This window comes from Cyprinus carpio, chromosome B7, assembly GCF_018340385.1.
Source record: "Cyprinus carpio isolate SPL01 chromosome B7, ASM1834038v1, whole genome shotgun sequence".
In the NCBI taxonomy this organism is placed as follows: domain Eukaryota; kingdom Metazoa; phylum Chordata; class Actinopteri; order Cypriniformes; family Cyprinidae; genus Cyprinus; species Cyprinus carpio.
In genome coordinates this window covers 19,514,113-19,536,779 of record NC_056603.1, presented here as the reverse complement: position 1 = coordinate 19,536,779, position 22,667 = coordinate 19,514,113, and the positions used below count along the sequence as shown (strand labels likewise).

The following is a 22,667-nucleotide window of genomic DNA, read 5'->3' as shown; positions in this document are numbered from 1 at the left end:
ACAAGGTCCCTGATCACTTCAGTCTGACCTTAACAGTTTCAGTGGCACATTTCAACTTGGATTGTTTTGTGAACTTGTCTTAAGAGGTTGGTATTGAAGGAGATGTGCAGAGCAAAATATATTGAACACTCATTGTACATGCATAGACACTGTCTATATGAGAAGCCTTAAAAGCACTGCAGCAAAAATTGGCCCATTTAAATCTGATCCATTTAAAATGGTCAGAATGAAGTTGAATAAAAAGTCAGGAAATCGAAATAGTTTTGTGCACAAAAACCCTGTCTAGTGTTACGAGTATTCAAGAGGGGAAAATAAAATGACAGGATATTTTATATCAGACCTTTAAAATCCTATATAGAGATGAAATCCTTGCTGTCTAGTGTTATTGTCAGAGTCATACTTTCAATAGATACTTTTCAGACAGATTAATTGGCCAATATTTTATGAAAAACATACTATTAGTGTAAAAAAAAAAAAAAAAAAAAAGTGCCCCTTTTAGATTTGCACTCTATTCATTTACTAACTGCTTGTTTTCTTAAAAAAAAAAAAAAAATAACACTAGCTTCTCTATTATTTTTGTATTCTATTTGTTTTCTTTTAATTTATTATACAATTAACAAAAGCAAAAAGGCCTCCAACACTAGCTTTCTCTGTTCTTTTTCTATTATGTCTGTTTTCTTTTTATTTATTATATAATAATAATAATAAAAAAACTTGCTACATGTACTGCATTAAGCTAACTGAGACTTGTTATAGCACTTACATATCATTGCTTTTTTGTTGATTTTGATTGCTTCCATTGTCCTCATTTGTAAGTCGCTTTGGATAAAAGTGTCTGCTAAATGACTAAATGTAAATGTAAATATTTTTACTAGCACCAAATCACATACATACCCAAGTATCATTGAAGCTTTAACTAATAAACCCTTGCTATTTATTTCAGTCCTCGTTTAATAAGCAAAGCAATTATGTCAAGGTTTGGCCTCCTCAATCATACCTTAAGGAGTTCTTACATGCTTCTTTTGCGTTCATCCTTTTGAATTAACAGAGGACAATTAATTACTATTTGTGGAATCACATATAATGACCTCTTCTGCTTTTGTTCCCACAGTATGAGGAAGCAACCCAAAGAAAGACCAGCTCCAAATAATCTTATGGTGAGTCTTTTCCACATTTTCCTCCTCAAGTCCAAATCAGCCTTCAAGAGGATTAGAATATGAAATGCCAATTATTCCATTGATGGAGTAAGTGAATGGGTATATTCAGTGGTAGGAAGGCTTTTGTTGGGACTCTGTGTAAGGGTTTGGGTAAAACCTTGACCTTTTCGTTTCTTCTGGTTTTCGTTTGAAAACTTCATCTGTCCTGTGTTACATACTCCACTAATCTGCACAATGCAAGTAACTTTTATAACCATCAGGCTATTGATTTGAATTGTTTAATTGTTGTGTAACATTTGAGTCCTCTGCTGTGGATTAAAAAGAACAAAACAGCAGCAGGATGCTGTGTGTGTTTGTGAAGGGCACATGACTATTAGTTGTTATCGGATAAAAAAGGTGCTTGAGCATTGTGAGGTGTCAAACGCCTCTAAATTTTTATATTTTAACATCTTTAAAAGATGCATATACATTTGAATGTTTTTGGTAATCTAAGCACTTCTTGAGGCTTCTCCCATTAGGAGATATAAAAGGGACAATACAATGTCATCAGTTTCATAAAGGGAATTTTGATACACTGGAAAAAAAATGGTTTAGAAAATATTTTTACTCAGAAATTGCTAATAAATTTCACATTTGATTACAAAGAAATGGCAAGTAGCACATTAAATTAAATGTGACATTTTGAAGTAAGAAGACTGTAAAACATAATTAAAACATAATTGCCATTTTTTTACAAGCTCGAATACAACCTTTCCCCCAGTGTATAGCATCATTTATTATTATTGACTCATTGTGTCCTCATCCAAAAGGAAAACGTGAACTTTTTTGTCTCAACTCTAAGGCTCAGACTTAAATTCATTTCATTAAAATTCTGAGTCTGGGAAATCAGTCCAAACAGGCTCCTAATGCTTTTTAACTAAAAAACTAAGTTTAAAATATTGCAACAACACTTGAGGCTGTCTACACTGGACACAACAAAGCGACCATTGCAGATCATTTGAACTTTGAGTCAGTATGTCATAAATAGAACAAAGCATCGGTTTACTGTCAGGGATTTGTTATGCTGTGTCACACCACATCCACTGTAGACAGCATCACTTATTATAATGGGTTCTACTGTATTGTGTCGCGTCTGGTGTAGATGTGGTCTTAATTCTATTTCTGTGCCATTTGGAACAACTCAAATTCCTCCAGTGGCTGGGCTGACTAGGTTGCATGTCGGCTCACACTGTCACAGAAGTTGCACTCAGAGCCTTTAATATCTGTCAGCCCAGCAGCTGGATTTTTTCAGCACCACGGACAGCGCAGTCCACAGAGATCTGACTGCTGATGCAGAGAGCATGAGTGTGATACCTGTGCTTCAGTGTTTGCTCACTCGCTAAACTCTATCAGGAGGGTGATAGACAGACAGTCTCCACTTTCAATGATGCTTAGCATTTAACTCATCGCTCTGAGAACTAATGAAACATTTTCTTTATCCTCTAATATCAGATGCCTGGATATTTGCACTATTATTAAAACACATACTTTTTCTTTTTTGACTGATACACCTCAGATTTTTGAGTCAGATGTTTTTTTTTTTTTTAATCAGTACTTATTTCTTAGGACAGATTAAGTGACATTTATAATTTTACAAAAGATTTCTATTAAAAATAAATGCTGTTATTTTGAAAAAAAAAAAGAAAAAAAGTCCAACATTTTAACATGGATAATAATAATGATGTTTCTTGAGCACCAAATCAGCATATTAATATGATTCTGAAGCTCATTTGACACTGAAGACTGGAGTAATGGATGCTGGTAATTCAGCTTTGCTAACACAGGAATAAATTACATTTTAAAAATATATTTAAATAGAAAATATTTATTTCAAATTGGAATAATATTTCATATATTTAACTCTTTTTACTCTATTATTGATTTGGTGTTCCTACGGATGCTTGAAAATGCTTGAATTTTAGGGCAGTGCTTGAAAAAAGTGCTTGAAACTGCTTGAAATTGCAATTGTATTGGTTTTATAATAATTTGCTTTATTACTGAATAACGTTAGTTCACTATTTAGACAAAATGCCTTTTGAAAACAGCTTCCCTTGACTCTGAATGTGTTCAAACCGCTGTATTCATGCCGTTCCAAAAGCGCTACTTATTGTAGTGGCAGACAGAACCTCACATTTTAGCCTTTAAACTATTTTTAAGAAATAAAGAAAAGGGATGAGTCAAAAGTGTAAAGAATTATTTTCATTTAAAGCAAACACACATCTTATTGTCTATAGACAGATTTTTTAAGGCACATTAGCGTATTGTTCTGAACAAAAACCGCAGACGGGCTTATTGAAAATGCTAATTTATCCTCTGCCACCAGTGCCGCTGAGAAACAAATTAATTCTTTATATTCTTTTGACTCATCCCTTTTCTTTATTTCTTAAAAAATATTTTAAAGGCTAAAACGTGAGGTTGGTCACTTTATAAATCTCTTTCTATTTGTGAAAACTTGTATTTGAACTGTGTGTGTAAACGTGTAATTTACCACAGTTTTAAAGTTTAAAGTTAGTTTTAGTTAGTCACAGTGCACTGATTGACATTTTTCTCTCTCATTGTCACTCAACCTTTTAGCACCTTTTGTCCCCTCCTGGCCTCTGCCATCCCCCCTTTCCCTGCGAGCTGTCCAGGGGGCTCAGCTGCAACAGATATGAGCCTCAGCCAGGGACAAAAAGCTGAAAGAGTCCCACTAGCTCACCGAATCTGTCACAGCGCTCCTGTAGCCACCCCCACGTTTCCTGATTGTGTGGGCTGATGAGCTAAGGAGCGATTGCTTATGTTCATGTGTTTTAAGACCCATGGGAGCGGCCCTTAAAAAGACACACAGTCTCGCTGAATGCCAGTGGCCCATGCCGTAGGGATTTGGATGAGGACAGGCTTTGAAAGCCCTCTGACATCGCTCTGATGACATGTTTACACATTAGCACGCTGAGGAGCTTCTTGAACTCCCCCGAGGTCAATCCTACCTTTTAGCTCTCTGATGCTGTGTCTGTCTGCCATCTCTCCCTCTCGCCCAGCCCCCTGAGAATGGGGGTCTTCAAAGCAGCCGGACTCTCTTTGCTTTTAATTTAGCTTGGGCAGTTATCAGAGTTTGATAAAAGTCACTTCACATGCGGTCGTCTTTATAAAGAAATATTAGAAATGGGAGTTTTAAAGAACTGAACAGTTTCTCTTCCGATTCCTCAAAATGATTCCAGTTTACATTCATGCAATCCAGTTACATTAATGATTAATGGAAGGAATCTGCTGACAAAATCAATAATATATACACTATGATTCAAACGTTTGTGTTCGGTAAGATCTTTTAATGTTTTTGAAAGCAAGCTCTTATTATCACCAAGAAATCATTCTAATTTGCTGATTTGGTGCTCAAGAAACATTTCTTCTTATTATCAGTGTTTAAAAACAGTTGTGCTGCCTACGTTTTTTTTTTTTCAGAATTCTTTTATGAATATATATATATTTTTGTATTTATTATAAATGTCTTTACTGTCACCTTGATCAATTTAATGCACCCTTGCTAAATAAAAGTATTTTATTAATTTTTTTACTTAGTAGTTCAAAAGTAGTTTTTAACTTCTGTACCATTGCTGATATAGTTACAAGCTGTATGTTTTACTGGAGTCAAGCAACATTGTGTATTCATTTTCCTGAAAACATTGAGTTTGAAACACAGACCTGTTTTGGAGATCAATCTGAGAAATGACTGGCTGTTGTTGAGGTGGCAGTCAACCCTCCCGTTTCACTCACAGACGTAGTGTTAGCTTAACAATAATTGAAGTAGGCTTACCCTGCAGCTTTTTAATCTAGATAGATGGTCTGTCCCATGGTGCCTGCTGAATTAAAAGATCAGCATTTAATGAAATCTTAACATTATCCAAGAGCTCATATACATCGTCTTGTATCCAGTGAGAGTGGGAGCAGGTCGTTAGTATGCAAATCTGAAAAGACCTAGTTATTACTCCGACTTCTTCACCTTCCTTAGTCTGTTTCTCTCTCTCGTGTTTTCTCTCGGCTTCAATATCGGTCTTGTGCATGCACACACACACAATGACACGCATTACGCAGAGCTGTCGCTGTTCGCCAACACATTCTAATGAGGTGATGACCAGCCACTTGTTATAATTGCTTTTAATTTTCAAGCTTATTAATCATATGTAGAGTTATTTAAAATTGCATAAATTAATCTTAGATTAAAAAGCCTTTAACAGACTCAAAACAATTAAAGAGAGAGGTGAGATTTCCCCTGGGTTTGGCTGTTTTACTTTAATAGAGAATTCAGGTGATTATCACACTTTGATATGGGGCTGTGATTAATGTAGCCACACTTTCAAATGAGATTTTCCCATTTATTTATTTATTTTTTGTTTGTTCACGTGTTGGAAAGGTAAAGCCGGGAGATGATAATGACCTAACTAACAGAGTATTTATACAGCCTCTCCACTCTCCAAGTGTGCTAAGTTAGCAGCAGGTGGGTTAATTAAAGGAGGTCCTGTTTCTGGCATGCTCCAGCACACACACACACACACACACACACACACACACACACACACACACACACACACACACACACACACACACACTCAACAGAGGGACACACAGGTGGTGTGGTTTGTGTGTTTGTGATCTGTCTCAGCACAGCCAAATAAGCAGGTGACCATCTAGGCTCTGATTTATTTCAGGTCAGCAGAGATGCATCCTACTGTATGTGTGTTTGCATTAGTTAGCAGACCTGCATATCCTATCAATTTGCTTTCTGCTAGATACGTGGTTATTATAGCTAAATAAAGTTTTTTTTTTCATTACCTGAAAGAAATAACAGTTTACTTAAAAAATTAAATGGCATATACTGGTAAAATGTGATGTGTGTGTATATATATATAGAAATGTTATGTTACATAGAAATATTTGTTATTGTGTTATACGTGTATATAATATTATATAGAAATATGAAAATCCACAACAAAACTATTAAATATAATACCTAAACAAATTCAAACCATTTTGATCTTTATTTTGTGAAAAGGATTTATTTAGATAAAATAAGACTGTCCCACAGAATTAAGGCCAGAATTTTGGCCTTAATAAAGTTTTTTGGAACAGTTAGTGTATTTGATTAACAAGGAGACAGCCTTTCTGAAGACTCTGAATGTCTTGTTGAATATTTATTTGTCATTTCCAGTTAAGCTGTAATTTTGTTCAATAATGCACAACTTTTATTTAAATGTTGTGCATTTAGGGCACACAAATTGAAATGAAAATGATAGAACCTGTGCTGGGATTCATGTATTTGACATTGATGGACAAACATATCAATGCAAAAGTGTGTTTTAAGAGACTTAATTTCGAAGTCCAGACTTGTGACAAAATAGTGCCTCAAGAATTATGAGATGAACTCTCTCCTCTGTCTTTCGCTGGGATCCGAGCCTCACCTGAGCAGGTAGGCTCAACATGCATATGACTGCAGCAGGTCTGCTTGAGAAGCTGGCAGCAAGGCCGTGTGATTGATGAGATGGGTGGGTGCTAGAGTCGCCCCTCAGGACTGCCCTCTCCAGCACTCCAGCACTGAGAGTGATTAACCTCACTGTGGCACAGGCAGAGCTCACCATTAAGAGGACAGAACGATTGATGGTAGAGCGTTGTCCTCGTTGAGAGAGAAAGAAGGAAAGAATGAGAGAGGATGCTGTAGTGGTGAAAGGGTATGAGAAGATCATCAAAGGTGTTCAGTCTGCTTCAACTGAACATCAGATTAAGAAACAGTTGTTTTGTTTACAGATGAGAAGTCTGATTTTTCAGCTTCTTTTCATTAAGCTTGTATTTTTCACAATTAAGGCTTCCTAATGATTTTGTATTTGGATCACTGGCCTTCAATTGTAAGTTGAACTTATTTAATGCCAAGTTGGTACTTGAGAAGCTCAGTTGGCATCATCTTGACATGAACATAACTAAAAGCTGTAAACTGTATCTGTCTTTTTAATTTTTATGCCACACCACAGTGAGATTTGGGGTTTCAGAATGATGTGCTTCCTGTATAATTTTGATGTCTTTGAACAAGACTGTAATTGTTGTTCAGTCTCCATTACTAATTTATATTGCTGTTATGTGTGAGTGAAGAATCATTTGCCTCATTCTGTGTTTTTTTTTTCTTTTCCTCCCTTCAGGACCACCCCTTTATTATGCAATATAATGATGGCAACACGGAGGTCGTGTCCATGTGGGTGTGCCGCAGTCTAGAGGAGCGCAAAAGCCAGCAAGCACAGAGAGTCATGTGAACAGCAGCGGCACCGGATGGAAATCTGGGATAATATGGTGTCCACATATCCTCACTATACTCTTCCACTAAACCTTAAGAAGCAGCGGCTGATCTTGCAGCACCTCACACAGAGCACCTCCTCCCAACCTTGGGTTAAATGGTGCAGGGTGAGAGAACTGCTTCGAGTCCAATGCAGATTATGCTAGCATCCTGCAAATGAGGATTTTAAGCGTGTATGTTGGTTTGCATAGATGCAAATCTTTAACTTTGTTCTTCTGCAGTGGGTTTCTTTTCGCTTTCTGTGCAGATTCCAAAGTAAATGTTTTCGCAGAAGATCCTTGCGGGGGGCTGTTGCTTGCTCGACTCGGATTTAGTTCCTGTGGGTTTGGATTTGGGATAAAATACTGTGTCTGTACTTAAAGCAACAATCTGGTTTTGCCAAAACATTGTCATAAATCATCTCGGTTTTTAAATATATGGGCTTGTGTCGAGCATTGCTCCCTGCTGCAGTGCAAGTCATGCTGCTGTTGTTTTAAAAGCCACTTTTTGTTGCGTTTCACAAATGGCCTGCCAGTTGTGGCAATACACCATTGAAGATGGAAAAATGTGATGCCTTGTTATAGTGGAAGGCTCGTGTGAATGATATGTTAGTCCAGCAGCAGCCGACTGTAATGATACATGAAAGGCCAGTGGATTTGGTTCTTGCCCTCATCCAGCACAAGCCCAAGAGGTTCATGGGAATTGGTTACTTTGATTTGGGCATTGCCTTAATCTCTCTTTTAAGGTCATTTTATACACTTTTATCTCTGTGTACACTACTGTTTAAAAGTTTGTAATCGGTAAGGTTTTTTTTTTGTATTCCGTAAGGAAGAATTAACTTGAACAAAATTGACAGTAAAGACAATATTATGGAAGATTTCTGTTTCTTTTTGAAAAACTTCCTGCAGAAAGTACCATGTTTGCCTCAAAAAATATGAAGCAGTGTAACTTTTCAACACTGATTAAATTTTTCTTGAGCACCAAATCAGCATATCAGAATGATTTCAGAAGAATCATGTGACACTGAAGTCATGGCTGCTGTAAATTCAGCTCTGCCAATGCAGGAATAAGTTACATCTTAAAACATTAAAAATATAAATGTTATTTTAAATAGTAATAGTATTTGACCTTTTTTATTTTTTTACTATATTTGTGATCAAATAAATGATGCCTTGGTGAGCATTTGAGACTTTCAAAAATGTAAAAAAAAAAAAATAATCTTACCGAGCACAAACTTTTGAGTGCTAGCGTACGTTTTAATATTATACAGCAAATCAGACAAGTCTAGTTAATATTTTCCCATAAGTCTTTGATGAAAGAAAATCTCTCAAATGAACTTCAGATGGGAATTCAGATGAGAACCTGTGTATTAGATCACATGAGCAGATGCAGATTAGCACAGGAGGAGCAAGAATGGCAATAGTGACTCTTCATAGCATCCTTATAAAACTGAATTCCTGTTTCTCTTATGCTTTAAACTAGAAACTAATAAAATAGTGAACAAAGTCCGTATACAACAAATGCATCTAAACTTACTGTTAAGTTAGGATTTTATCAAAGCAAATCAGCAACCTCCTTACATTAACCACATCAGGCCATCACATCTGCCTTCTTTTCTTATATTTATGTACCATTTTAATGTCCCATCAGTATTACTTTTTTTAAATGCAAGTGCCAGGTATTTTATTTCAATATTGTGGTTCATCCCTGCCTGTGTCTTGAACAAAATATCAGAATTATTACACCAGTGGATATGACTGCCATCACACAGTGGAAGAAGAGCATTTCATGTAATGAAGAATGTGTCTAGTTCTGAAAATCAAGTTGTCACGTACCAAAGCCAAATACAATATTACATTGTTGGGGTTTTTAAGATGTATTGTAAGTTATATTATTTGTTGCACCTATTTCTTAATATGTACAACTGTCTATGACAACTGGCCAAAACTAAATCTATGAGGAACAAAAACAACCATGTGACTACCTAATGCAGCTGAGGTGAGGTTTGCACATAAAGGTGATTTTCCCAATAAAACCTTTCAGATCTTATTGATTGATTTGTCTGCATTCCATGTTTACATGTTTTTAAAGACAATCCAAACTAGATTTACATGATTTGTGAAGACAATATGTGGTGCTGGTGCTCATAAAGCACACTTCTCTGGACCATTTGCAGGATCATTCAGGTCCAAAGAAAAAACAAAAGAGTTATGCTCTCTGAATAAAATTCCCCAATGCAAGACCATGCAATCTCTGCGTAGATGTATTTACATGTAGCTGTCTGTATTCTAAGACCTGCTAAAGTTATTTATAAGATAAATAATTTAGTATATGGTATTATAAACCTACTTTCATCTTCAAAGATGCTATTCATTTAAGATACTCCTCTGGATTACATTTAGGCTTATCCCTCAGATGATTAGCATTACATGGTTTACACTTTGTGTGTTTGAAAGGATGGTATTTGATTACACATAATTCATTAGTGGTCATGGGATGCAGTTCTGGTCCAGTGTTTTCTGAGTGTTGGGGTCCATACAGGATGGGGAGAACAGGAATCTGATACGGTGGTCGGAGTCACTCTCCTCTCCACATGAGTGCATATTGAACTGGATCACTGTTAGTGTTCACTTACACAGTACAACCTTAATGTTTACAATAACGCTGCATCGGAAGTAACATTATGGTGATCAATACAAAAAGCGTAATAAATATCCACACACACGCATTTTATATATATATGTATGGTAATGGTGTGGCAAAAAAATTACATTTTGTCTACCCTTGTTTAAATAAAAAAAGGGAATTCATTGTTTTTGACATATGGATCTTTAACTTTATAAACAGTCCTTGTCAATGGAAAAATAGCCAAACAATTGTAAGTCATTTTGTCCCACGTTTGCATTTTCGGGTCAAACAACAGTCCAATCCAAAGGTCTCATTAGAGCATCGGTCTATGGGACCCAGCAGCTAAAGGCCCTCAGTATTCCTCCTCCTTCAGCTGTTGCGGCCCATATACCGCTGCTCTAATGCGACCTTTCTCCTGCAGTCCAGTTTGATTAGCGCTGGGGCCGGGCGAGCACTGAAAGACCTGTTCACAGCCATTAGCGAGATTCCTTTATCAATGTCTAGTAATTAAAATGTCACCACTTAATTTTCAGGCCATGGTGAACCTCTTGTAGCAATCTTTTCCTAATAAAACAGTAATCGAAACGCTATTTTCACTCGAAACAAAAAGGTTGCGGCAGGCGACTCGGGGGTGTCAAGGCGACAGAGATCAATATGAGAGAAGCTGATTGATCTCGCGCTAAAGTGAAATTTATTGGGGTCGCGCTTTTATACTGCGCGGATATAGCGGTGACTGTAGAACACTGCTTTTCAGCTGATGCGTTTATTAAACCTCTCTTGCTGAATTAGTCTGCCTTTGATTTATGTGCCAATCTTCGCAATGACCTCCAGGACAGCATCTCGTATTTTTCTAAAACACGCTGGTTTAAATCTAAAGTGTTTCCGTCTTTGTTGTTATCAACAATAGAATGATCTTCTTAGTAAAATGTTAAGGAAAAATAAAAAGTTATTGCATTTTATACTCTCTTATTATTATTCGCTTCAACATGCTGTGGGTTTAAATAAAATTGGTTATTTGAATATTAACCCACTCCAATGGCCTAAATAAAAAAATATAGAGTTGTCTGGTCTCTTGACTATTGTCTTTAGTTCTCTAAATCGGCAACCAGAGGGCATCAGTTGTTGGTTCAAACTGTCCTGTAAAGGTGTCCAGGTCAGCTGATGATGGCATTAGTTTTTTTTTGTATAAAGTGCCTTAAATATTTGTGCCTGACTCATTCCGATAATACCGACTACTAGTCTATAATCAGGTTGGTTGGTTTATTTATTTAGTCTATTCTGTTGTCCGAACCATTTGTCATTAATGGCAGATTCAAAATAAAAGGAGACATAGTTGTGCGGTAATAAATACCGATGTTGGTAAGTATTAAACTAAATTAAAGTCATTTTATAGCAGCTTCGTGTGCGATACTAATTATATTTTAAGAATATGTTTTTAATCCTAATTTTATGCAAAAGAACATTTACAGTGCACTGTTTAATGAAGACGTTTTGTTTTCTCGATTCTTTCTTCCACACTCAGCAACTGGCCTATATAAAGTTTCTTTAATTAGTTTACTCATGCTCGTGTAATATAATAGCTTGTATATTAATGAGCCATGCATATGTCGTCCTAATATATATTTATCGTATTGATTCAACCGTTATGTAAAAACAATCATCGATTATTTAATAGCATGTCAGAGAGGTTACTAAGCACATCAAGTTTAACCAACGCTATCTCACGACCAATTCGTACGTATTTTACGAGGTGGCTAATTCGTACGAATTTGTACGACCTACTCGTACGATTACGATTTGCCTAACAGTGGACCGGTATGTTTAAATTCGTACAAATTCATCGATGTACTTAAAATAGTACGATTTGGCATGTATGAATTTGTACGAGTGTGGTCGTACGAATTCTAGCCACATCACGAATTGCCGTGAGAAGAGAGGTTACTAAGCACATCAGGTATTCAAATTAATAGTGATAAATATAGCCTATGCAACCATTGAATGATTACAAATGCATTTTTGTTAGAAGGATTTCAATATTTTGAGGTGGTACATAAACGTGCACTTTTTTCAAGGGATATTCTTCTCAAAGGTCTGACTAAATGATGGCAGGGTAGCTTGTTTAAAGACGGTTTTTTGTGTAGCTGGACCTGCTCGTGGGAGGATCCAGTCTTGTAGGACATGTGAGCCCCTGTCTCCCCGCCATAAACACTAACAATGCTGCTTTGAGTCTGAGCTCTAAATAATTAACAAGAAAGGAATAATTACAGAATAAAATTGTAATTATTGTTGGGCCAGGACGAAGCTTCTTGGTTGCGAAAGCAGACACGTCCATGCAGATCTGGTTAAAGTTTCCCTTCCTATTAATATTGAATTAGGTCAAGCCGGTGGCCCCTTGGTCACAGGGCATACTGAGCATCGCTTGACAGATTTTTAAACTTTTCCCATTCGTTTTCAACTCTGACGATATAAACTAAGTATACTGTATGCTTTTAAAATGTATTTATTTATTTACTTGTTTTTTTTTTTTTTTTTTTTTAATAAGAGTTTATAATAATTTAGTCTACTGTCAAATAGCCAGTGATGCAGCCTATCCATATGCCTAGATACATGTTCACTTAACGCAAAACAGTTTAGCTTGAAGGCAGTTCTGATGTAATGGCTCTGCTAAGAAGAATAATCCCTCTAAGGCATTTTTTGGACATTATTAACTAATTGATTCCGGGTAATTGTTAACATTTTATATAGTTAACTACCGTTTAATCAGGTCTTTTTTGACACCTCAGCGAATGACGGAAGGTAGCCTAATAAAATAGACGGTTACTGTAGCCTAATAATTAAATGGGATGGGAAAAATTTAACAAAACTAATAGGTGAATATATAATTTGTTTAATACAGATATTAATTGGACTCCAGTGATTTTTTTATCCAACGTCTGTCTTTGCAAACCATCCTAAATGGGAGACGCGGGCACTGAAACGCGTGACTGGTGATGCCTGCACACATCGCCAAAGCATTTCTGAGAGAACGACAATTTCCACTGTCGTATTTCAGAGTGGACAGCACAACTTTGCCCAGTTCGATATTGATATCTTTACGTCAAGACTTAGTGGGGTTAACTGAAGGTCATTGATCAGGTTTTAAATAGTTAATACGGCCATATAAGGTTGCACCACTTACCTCAGTCCATTGCTCTGATATATCACTGTTTGTACACACTAGCCGCTCTCACTGGCTGGTGTGTTTAACAAATGTGCATCATTCACCGGGAGACATGTGACGTAAAATGCGATGACCACGAGCCTCTAATAGCAGGTTAGACTGCATGGCCTGTGGACATGTAGCTTACAGGAAATATTCAGTGCAAATTCATAATGACATATTGTTTGGTTTCCGACGTGTCACTCAAACATAAACATTAAGTTCTAAAATTCATAGGAAGCATATTAATCCAAAACAATAAGACGCAGGTGTACATGATATCAATGGGGGGAAATTACAAATCATCAAAATGTACCGTTCATTGTTCTTCAACTTTCTGTACCGCCTTTATTCATGCGCAATCGCACAAAACCGCTAAAACTGCACTTAGCGCCTGCTTTTGGTGGCATTATAATTTCTATCTATCTATCTATCTATCTATCTATCTATCTATCTATCTATCTATCTATCTATCTATCTATCTATCTATCTATCTATCTATCTATCTATCTATCTATCTATCTATCTATCTATCTATCTATCTATCTATCATCTGTAGAAGCAGCTCCATTATAAATGGCAGTGATCTTTGTTTTGGAGTAGTGGAAGCAAACGGTTAATACCAGAATCGGATTTGATCTCAGTGGGTGTGCCTTCTTATTCTTTTTGGCGTCCCCTCTCTTGAAGTAGATCGCGCACAACCTATTAAGAAGAGGCACGAGCTCCGGGATTGCCATGTGGTCACTCGGCTCGCGCTCCCGTCACCACGCACGAGAGCTGAGTGGAATGGAAACTCTAAAGCTGTTTTGAGAGGAGAGACACTATAAAACCTCGCAGTTCTCATCACGCACTACAGACGGACGTTTTATCCTTGTTTTAGGCCTGTTAATTTGAAGCAAACACTCTCGCTCATCTGACTTCGTTTCCTGATAAAAAGGTAAGTTTCTTTTTGTATTTACAAGTTGATCAAAATAATTAGCGTGTGTATTTTCTTAAATTAACGCGCTTATTACTGTCAACATTATTTTAGAAGAAAAGCTAGTCTGTAGTTAATGTTTAAAAATTGCTGATCCTTTATTAGGAAAGAGAATTTATTGCACTTAAATCACTTGATACAAAATAATATGTCAAATCTATAGAATAATTGTACATCGCAAAGATGTAAGGATTACGGATACATCTAGCAAACAAATATAAGTGTAGGTCTCAAATATAACAGCCCCTTGCGCAATGTTTTAATTATAAATGATATGACTTTTATTAACAGATCAAAGTCGAACAACACAGGCTGTGTAATTACACAGAAAGCGGCTTACTGCTTCTTTACCTTGTTGCTAAGCTCATTTTAGTAGCTAAAAGATTCTTCCCTTCTGCCCCTTTGCGTATTAGAGCCGTAAGAGGCCTTTAGGTAAATCGCTCCGGCCACTGAGCCGATTTGGAGACATTAAGCAATGATGCACACTCTCAGGTCAGAGAGTGCGAGCTTTTAGGGATAGCGTTAGAACCGGCGACATTCTCAACATAAAAAGCGAGGTATTAATAGCAAATATTAATTAGCAGGCCTAAAGCTGTCATTTAAAATGTAAAGTGTTAACTAAAACTACTAACAGTAGTCTGGAATCCAATGCTAAAATAATTATCCAAATGACTGTAAAAATTGTCATTTTTAAATATCATTTCTTATCATGCAAAAGTAATTCTATCGAGGATGAAACAAAATAAAAAATGTGACAGACAGAATTGTAGACATTTAAAACAGAATACAGCTGCCAAATACTGCCTTTTTTCATTTTGCCTTTTTTACTGAGATACTGTTAGACCTATACTATTAAAACTACATTAAATAATATTAAAATTATAATAAAAACCAAAATAATAGTAATACTTATTATGATTAAAAATGTGTTTATATTAGGACAACGCTTAAGGCTACAGAAAGCACGCATTTATAATTCTAGATCATCTCTCAAAAGTTCCATAAAAACAGTTCTTGAACTGAATTGTAATGTTACATTTCTGACTCGTTCTTCACAGACTTCCAGGAATGGAGTCGATACCCAGTCAGCTTTCTACGGGACGAGATGTTTGCTCTTCCCCCAACTCAAAGCAAGAACTGCAGCCTTACTCCAGCAGCAGCTCGCTGAAGCCAAATCAAGTGAGTGAGACTGTGCTGTACGGAGTGCCCATCGTCTCTTTGGTCATCGACGGTCAGGAGAGGCTGTGTCTGGCGCAGATTTCCAACACTTTATTGAAGAACTACAGCTACAACGAAATCCACAACAGACGCGTGGCGCTTGGAATTACGTGTGTGCAGTGCACACCGGTGCAGCTGGAGATCCTGAGGCGCGCGGGGGCAATGCCCATCTCCTCGCGCCGCTGCGGCATGATCACCAAACGCGAGGCCGAGCGCCTCTGCAAATCCTTCCTCGGGGCTCACAACCCTCCAAAATTACCCGAGAATTTTGCATTCGATGTTTCCCACGAGTGCTCCTGGGGCTGCCGAGGTAGCTTCATACCTGCGAGGTACAACAGCTCCAGGGCGAAATGCATCAAGTGCACCTACTGCAATATGTATTTTTCACCCAACAAATTTATATTTCATTCGCACCGCACACCTGAATCGAAATACACCCAGCCGGACGCGGCCAATTTTAATTCATGGAGACGCCATCTAAAACTCACCGACAAAAGCTTGTCTGATGACCTTTGTCACGCGTGGGAGGACGTCAAGGCCATGTTTAACGGCGGGAGCCGGAAACGTGCAATGCCAGGGAATGGATCAGAAATGTCCTCCCCGCTTAAACCGCAGGCCTCCCGAAACATCACGCAGACCGCTTCCCCTGATATTATTCCTCACAAAACTTTGCGCTGCGACGACGACCGTGGGAACCTCAGCATAACCAGCAGCGTGCGTAATTACCCGCTCATCCCTGTGCCTAGTAAGAGTTTCGGCATGCTTCAGAAGATCCCGCCACCCATCTTTCCGCATCCGTATAGTTTCCCAGCATTTGGACTGTGTCAAAAAAAGGATGATGGAGTTGGTGAGCAGAATAAGACCAATGTACCTGGTGTGTTTTGGCCCGGTGCGAAGGACGGTATCTATCCATCGTTCCCCATGTTTTGGCCTACCGCGGGCAGCCTGCCGCTCTCATCCTATCAACCAGCACAACCAAAATCACACACGGAGCTCCTGGGTGGCCGGCAAACCGAGACAGACATGTCAGAAAGTGAGCGGGGAGGAAACAAACCTAGAGACAGTCTGTTCGACAACGAGCGCTGCTCTAGTTCGCAGTCCCTCAGGAACGACGAGGACAAATCTGGGGACGAGGCCAGGTCAAGTGAGGGTCAACCCAGCACCCCCAGAAAGCTGAGCTATATATCTGCGTTCAGACCTGTCGTTAAAGACGCAGAGAGCATAGCTAAGCTCTACGGGAACAGGGACGCGTACAGCGGAGGTCATCCTGGACATTTGTCGCCAGACTTTGTGAGTGAGAGCTCCAGCTACAGATCAGCCTCTCCGTGTGTGGACAGCGGGGAAGAACCGGATGTCGACGTGGAGACTCACAGAATTCCGGAGGACGAGGAGTCTATACAACTTTCCGTGGATGACCGACAAAGTCCAGTGAGGGAAAACAGCCCAACTCCGCAGCCGGATGATGACCAGATAGCCACTTTTAGTGACGGGAGCTCCCCTGAACAGAAGCAGAACAAGCAGGTGGCAAAGAAAAGTGATGCCATTGCTTACGAAGTGAGTCACACAAACTGTCAAGTTCAGTTGCAGTGAAACCATTTGAATCTATATCCAGTAATAAAACGTCAAACAAATAGCTCCCTCTTAGTGTCAAATTATTTTGAATCAACAAAATGGCAGACTGAATTAAAACACTCATTGTTCAGAATAGCACTTGTCTGATACATCAGTCTTTCAACTCTAATAGCAAGTAATGACGCATAATTGAGCCTATGGACTCTACATTCATAGTGTTCTATTTGTGAACAATTTGCAATTTATGTTGTTATGGATACAGATCGTTTATATTCTATTTGTTAACATAGAACGATCTAAATAAAAGAACCCAGCGGCGCGTAATTATAGTAAATTAAATGTTTAAAATGAATGGTCATTTCTGTCGTCGCCCGCGGGCTATTGGTGCGTTGGTGTAAGGGCTCCCCTGTGGATACTGCGCAAATTATTCTTTTGTCAGTCCATCTGACCGAATTTACCTTGTAATACAATACGAGTAATTTGGCCTGATGTTGCCAAATATGCGTAGATCATTAGAAGAGTATAAACGCAGTCTGTTTTCTGAAGCATGGTTGCGTAAGAAAAGAAGAAAATTATGCATAATTGGGGTAGTACTTTTTTTTTTTTTTTTAAATGCTTGGTTAATTTTTGCAGGTGTACTCATATGAAAAGGAGGGAACATCTCTTCAGAGCACACTGCCCTGTTCGGCCTCTAAACCTCCTCTCTGCGCACCGGAAACACACGGTAAGGCAATTTAACAAACTAACATTTAAATGAGTGAATTTGGGTAAATTAGGACAATTTTTTTTTTTTTTTTTTGCTATTGAGATGACTGGGAAAAATGTCCCCCAATTTACAATTCATTAGTAGGCTTTTATATAGCTACTCTAGAATTTTAACAACTTTAATTTCGTCGATTTTAGAAGAAATTATAGGATTTAATTATTTACTCTGAATACGTATATTTTCCTTAGATTCATGCATCTCAAACAACAGCCCTACTGACGACGAATGTGAATCACAAAAATCCTGTTCGGGTCATATTAGTGTTAGCAAAGAGAACCCAAGTGAGTAGCAATAAAAAACATATTATATTATGTGTGTGTTTTAAAACAACATTATATATTGATACAAAATAAATAAACTTAAAAATTCAGTGTGATAATATATTTCTTCATTATTTTGTGTCAGGTGACCCTACATTGAGAAATACTGATAACAGATTTAATTTCGAGAAAGACATCGAGAATATGGCGAAAGGTAAATATTTGGATATTTTATTGACAATTTTGAGCAGTGTTATTCCATTGTTAGCTAAGCAAATGTGTTAGGGTGTTGAAATAACAGTTTATACACAAGATAAAATTACAAATTACAAACAGAGGCAGCCATTTGGCATTTATGATTGTTTAAAAACAGACAAGGCGATGTCTATTTTTAAGGCAAATAGCGCTTTGTGTGCAATGTTTCTCCATTTCACACGCATTACGCATGTACAAATGCGCGTGATCTCTACACAATTGTGTATAGGCTAACTGAGAATTGTCCTTGAACTGCAGACGATCCACATTGCCAGGCTCGTTTTCCACACACCCCTCAGGCAACTGTCCTAATTATTTTGCAATGTCATGCTTGAGAACACGGGGACCGTGTGTTTAGCCTTAGTAACCTAAATAGCGCTATTAGACAAGAAAACCAAACAGAGAGTGAAAATACATGATAAAAAAAAAAAAATCTGATTTACTTGGGATCATTTTCTCTAAAAGACTGTAACTTACTCAAAAGCTATTGGGACATGTGTGGTGATTAAAAGTCACAGTGATATGATAAATGATGTGATTTCTGTCGGTTTCCACAGAGGAGCTCCAAAAGCAGCTCCTGGAGCAAGTGGAGCTAAGAAAAAAACTGGAACGGGAATTTCAAAGTTTGAAAGGTAATTAAAAGATGGATATATTCACACCATGCTTTCATTTGCTGCATCATTTCTTCTATTTATAACTTGAGTTAATATAATACGTGTTGACCTCTAACAGATAATTTTCAGGATCAAATGAAGAGGGAACTGTCTTATCGAGAGGAGATGGTCCAGCAGCTGCAGATTGTACGAGGTAATACATATTCTGCACTAGTGAAAACAAAAAAGGACAGCTTAGAAAAAGTAACACTTGCATACTTTCAGACAGACAGAATAATTCAAGGAAATATTAGGTCACAGGGATTCTAAAACATTTACTGTTTGTGACCCACCCCAAATAATTTATGTTTTTTTTTTTTACATTTAGACACATTGTGCAACGAGTTGGATCAGGAGAGAAAGTCTCGTTATGCAATTCAGCAGAAGCTTAAAGGTAATTTAGAGACATACACTATCAACCATAAACTTTTTTTGTTACATTATTCTAAAAGAATTAAATGCAAGTGCTACTTTTTTTAAACAATTGAATGTACTTAAAAAGCACTAAAACATCAAAATGTGCATTTGACTAACTGTAAAGTAGTGATGATTAGAAAGGAGTTTGATCTAATCTTCATGCACTTTCTAATCTTCAATCATTACACATACAGTATATGGTGTATCATTGTGTGTCACTGTGACATTTGGAGAAAGTCGCATGATTCAGTAAAGAATTCTATAGGTTTAGCTTTAGATTTCCCTTGTGCTGTGATTCATGGCACTAAATCGACCTTTTCCCTAGAAGCTCATGACGCTCTTCACCATTTCTCCTGCAAAATGCTCACTCCACGCCACTGCACAGGGACCTGCACATTCAAGCCACCCCTCTTACCACCTTAACTCAAAACTGTATCCCAGGATCCCAGTGACATCTGTAAACCTCCCCTAAAGGAATTCTCCACTTACACTCAGTTTGAGAGGTTCAAGTTACGCACACCGAGCACTGAGGCCTGAGGACTGCTGAATCACTATCCATCCCAAGTAGGCTATTCACTGGCATTTGAACATTCCACTGTGGATGAAAGAGTCTAGGATTACTTTATGAAAACAGTAAAAGAAGCCAGAGGATGACAATAAACATTCTAATAATTATGCTGTCACTTGTGTAAATAGTTTGATTTTTTTTAAAAACAATACAAATACATAATATGTGGCAATGTGCAATGAACTGTAAAATGTGAAATTTCATAAACTGGAATTGTTGATTATTATTATTATTATTATTATTATTATTTATGTATTTATGTGTTTTTACATGTATTTGTTTTTCTCTAAATGAATTCACTGATGTGCTATCCCAAATGAATTGTGTTTTAAGCACTTTAAATAAGCAGCATTTCAGACCTATCTATCCAAAATTAATCAACCCCAAAATGACTGAAAATCAGCTGTACTTCATATTAATGTACAACAAACACAAGTTTGAACAAGCACTTATCCCATATTTTCCAAATAAACAATTGAGAAAACCACAAAAGTTGATATTTCACATGAAAGTGCTCAAACTAAATATCATAAGACCTCTGGAGTGTCTCTCTCTCTCTTTTTCAAAAATAATATTATCTCTCTATATGTCTCATTCTTCAATAAAAGTTCAATCAAAGCCACAAGTATTGACTCGTAAATTGAAAATATCTCCGGCACACAATGTTTCTAACATAACTTTGTTAGGCTACTTTTTAATGATCACAGATTAAACGTCTATTTTAAGACACAGAATTCTAAATCCAGAAACTGTATTTTTCTAACCTGAAATTCTTGCCTGGAAAACATTTGCGTGATAATATCAACGCCCGGCTCATAGCCTAAATTAAACAGTAATGTTTAAAAATGTTTTCTCATTAAAATGTATTGATTCCTTCCAACATTCCAGCTTTTCAAGAATTAGGTCTAGCCTATATTTCTGCAAACACTGCAAACGTGTTCAGTAGCGGGTTTAAACAACAACATTATAAACGCACTAACCCTTACAGGAGTCTCAGCGTTTATTTAATTAGGTTGCTGTTGTAAAATACACCACTACCATCTAGTGGTAAAAACAGACACTGCACATTACCGATGTGCTTATTCAGCCATACAAATTGTGTTGTGTACAGTGTATTCCGTTAGATAGCACACGTATTTAAACTATGTCTGGCATGTGCACCCACTCAATACCTGGCAGGGGGCATGAAAAATACAAAAAGCAAATTTCAGAAAATATTTTGTAATTAGTGATAATTTAACCATTGTCATTTATAACTCTGAACAAGCCTGAGTAGAATAAAAAATTTTGTGGTCTATTAAAAAGTTATTTATTAATTTATACGTTTTTTTTTTTAATGCTAGACACTTTATTTGCTTAAAACCGCTGAAAACTATGACATTTTGCGCTAATTCATTCATTCATTGATTCATTTATTTTACCTGGAAAACCAACTTGTGCATGCTCTGAAATTATTTATGTTTACATCTCTGTATGAGATCTTTTAGGGGGTCATAACAATTCTGTAAATTTAGTAACATTAAAAATGATCTTCTCCTCGATGTTTTAGCCGCATTAAAACCCAGGTACTTTGGATACTACAGCAGTTTCGCTCCTTGGTGTTGTTGGACGCATGTGCATAGTGTAGTTACTTTAAGTTATTTATTTGGATTAAAAAAAAATTGTAGCTGAGGCATTTAGACCGAATACTTTTAGTTAATTCTGACCAAAAACAACATTGTTTTAATAGATTTGAAATCCACGGTCACACTAAATTGAATGAATGAACTGTTGGGAGCTTTAACAATCCTGAGGAAGTACACTCAGACGCGCTAAAACAGGCTTAGCCTTCCCATCCATGAGTCTCTAGTCACGTACCTGTTTTTGAGGCAGTAATCACATTAACTTTTCCAAAACATACAGGCTTTCCTCTCAAAAACGTAGATCAACACTTTGAACACTACTGTTTGAAAAACGTGTGAACGGTTACGCCGGCAACGACCTGAGCGTACACACCACGTGACCCGATAGCGTCACGCCTGCGCTAGCAGTCACAAGATGGCGGAGAGTGCGGAACTAAAGGTAAAACGCTGCGCTCAATTTCCAGTCGGATAGTGTGCAGGGTGATCTTATTGTACCGTTAGAAGTACGCGTACTACTTACCTGCTGCATTAAGAGGCCGTTATAATGCATTTAACCTCTGTTCTCGTGGCTGAAGTTGCACGAGAGATGGTTTTGTAGCGGATGTGTTGTAGAAAGCTTCCAGCGTGTTATTGTTGATGTAGAGGGAGCTGTGTGACCACCGCTCTCCTCAGGGGAATTACTAACTTTAACTCGTTCTCCCTAAAAACTCACGTTAAGAGTGTCTGCTGAAAATCCGTCTCAGGCTGTTTTGAAATGTGCTGTTAGGAGACCGTATGTGTCTGTTTTGATGGTTTGTGTGTGATGTAGTCGCATGTACTTGTGGATTTGCCAGAAAGCTCCATCGCTTCGCGTGCAGGGCGCGAGCGCTGTTGACGAGCTGTCAATCAAGCGAGAGGAAGTGCACGAGCGCCGTCACTCAGATTTCTGTAGATAACAACTAATTATTGCAGCTGATCTCCAAACTTCAGTCAGATGTCTTCATTTAAATTCACCAGCCGTATGCTTCAATACCAATGGACGTCCTTCTGTTCATAGAGCGATGAA

General features: G+C 37.5%; 3 protein-coding genes and 1 long non-coding RNA gene across 14 annotated transcripts in view; 3 read left to right on the top strand and 1 right to left on the bottom strand.

Annotated features, from left to right (window-relative positions):
- LOC109093162 (dual specificity mitogen-activated protein kinase kinase 5) overlaps nucleotides 1–8,540 on the top strand; it is a 51,613-nt gene extending 43,073 nt beyond the window's left edge. For all 4 annotated transcript variants that reach the window (XM_042727753.1, XM_042727752.1, XM_042727755.1 and 1 more), the window contains 2 exons: nucleotides 1,112–1,157; nucleotides 7,358–8,540. In XM_042727753.1, the coding sequence (XP_042583687.1) occupies nucleotides 1,112–1,157; nucleotides 7,358–7,468 (157 nt within the window). In that variant the 3' untranslated portion in view covers nucleotides 7,469–8,540. The remainder of the gene's footprint in view (nucleotides 1–1,111; nucleotides 1,158–7,357) is intronic.
- A 5,392-nt stretch (nucleotides 8,541–13,932) lies between these two features.
- On the top strand, nucleotides 13,933–19,901 carry skor1a (SKI family transcriptional corepressor 1a). 8 transcript variants are annotated; one of them, XM_042727745.1, is made up of 9 exons: nucleotides 13,933–14,252; nucleotides 15,350–17,063; nucleotides 17,715–17,805; nucleotides 18,036–18,128; nucleotides 18,253–18,321; nucleotides 18,920–18,994; nucleotides 19,106–19,169; nucleotides 19,344–19,409; nucleotides 19,761–19,901. In XM_042727745.1, exons 2-8 carry the CDS (start codon nucleotides 15,360–15,362, stop codon nucleotides 19,405–19,407), a joined length of 2,160 nt encoding a protein of 719 aa, XP_042583679.1. In that variant the 5' UTR covers nucleotides 13,933–14,252; nucleotides 15,350–15,359; the 3' UTR covers nucleotides 19,408–19,409; nucleotides 19,761–19,901. The 8 variants fall into 8 exon arrangements, with proteins under 8 accessions (XP_042583679.1, XP_042583675.1, XP_042583680.1 ...); XM_042727741.1 differs by having other exon boundaries at nucleotides 19,095–19,169; XM_042727746.1 differs by having other exon boundaries at nucleotides 19,758–19,899.
- LOC109077959 lies at nucleotides 18,323–22,568 on the bottom strand. The gene is made up of 2 exons (XR_006155184.1): nucleotides 21,858–22,568; nucleotides 18,323–20,027 (listed from the first exon to the last, which is right to left on the bottom strand). It is a non-coding gene; the product is annotated as an uncharacterized LOC109077959 (long non-coding RNA).
- Nucleotides 21,981–22,667, top strand: part of pias1a (protein inhibitor of activated STAT, 1a) — a 43,228-nt gene continuing 42,541 nt past the window's right edge. The window contains exon 1 of the mRNA XM_042727749.1: nucleotides 21,981–22,061. Coding sequence (XP_042583683.1) covers nucleotides 22,038–22,061 — 24 coding nt within the window. The 5' untranslated portion in view covers nucleotides 21,981–22,037. The remainder of the gene's footprint in view (nucleotides 22,062–22,667) is intronic.

Bases quoted from the DNA above. Each gene is read 5' to 3' on its own strand.
- skor1a (XM_042727740.1), top strand. From the start codon at position 15,360: ATGGAGTCGATACCCAGTCAGCTTTCTACGGGACGAGATGTTTGCTCT. The intron at 17,064-17,714 runs GTGAGTCACACA...TAATTTTTGCAG, and splicing joins GTGATGCCATTGCTTACGAA to GTGTACTCATATGAAAAGGA. The intron at 19,170-19,343 runs GTAATACATATT...TTTTACATTTAG, and splicing joins GCAGCTGCAGATTGTACGAG to ACACATTGTGCAACGAGTTG.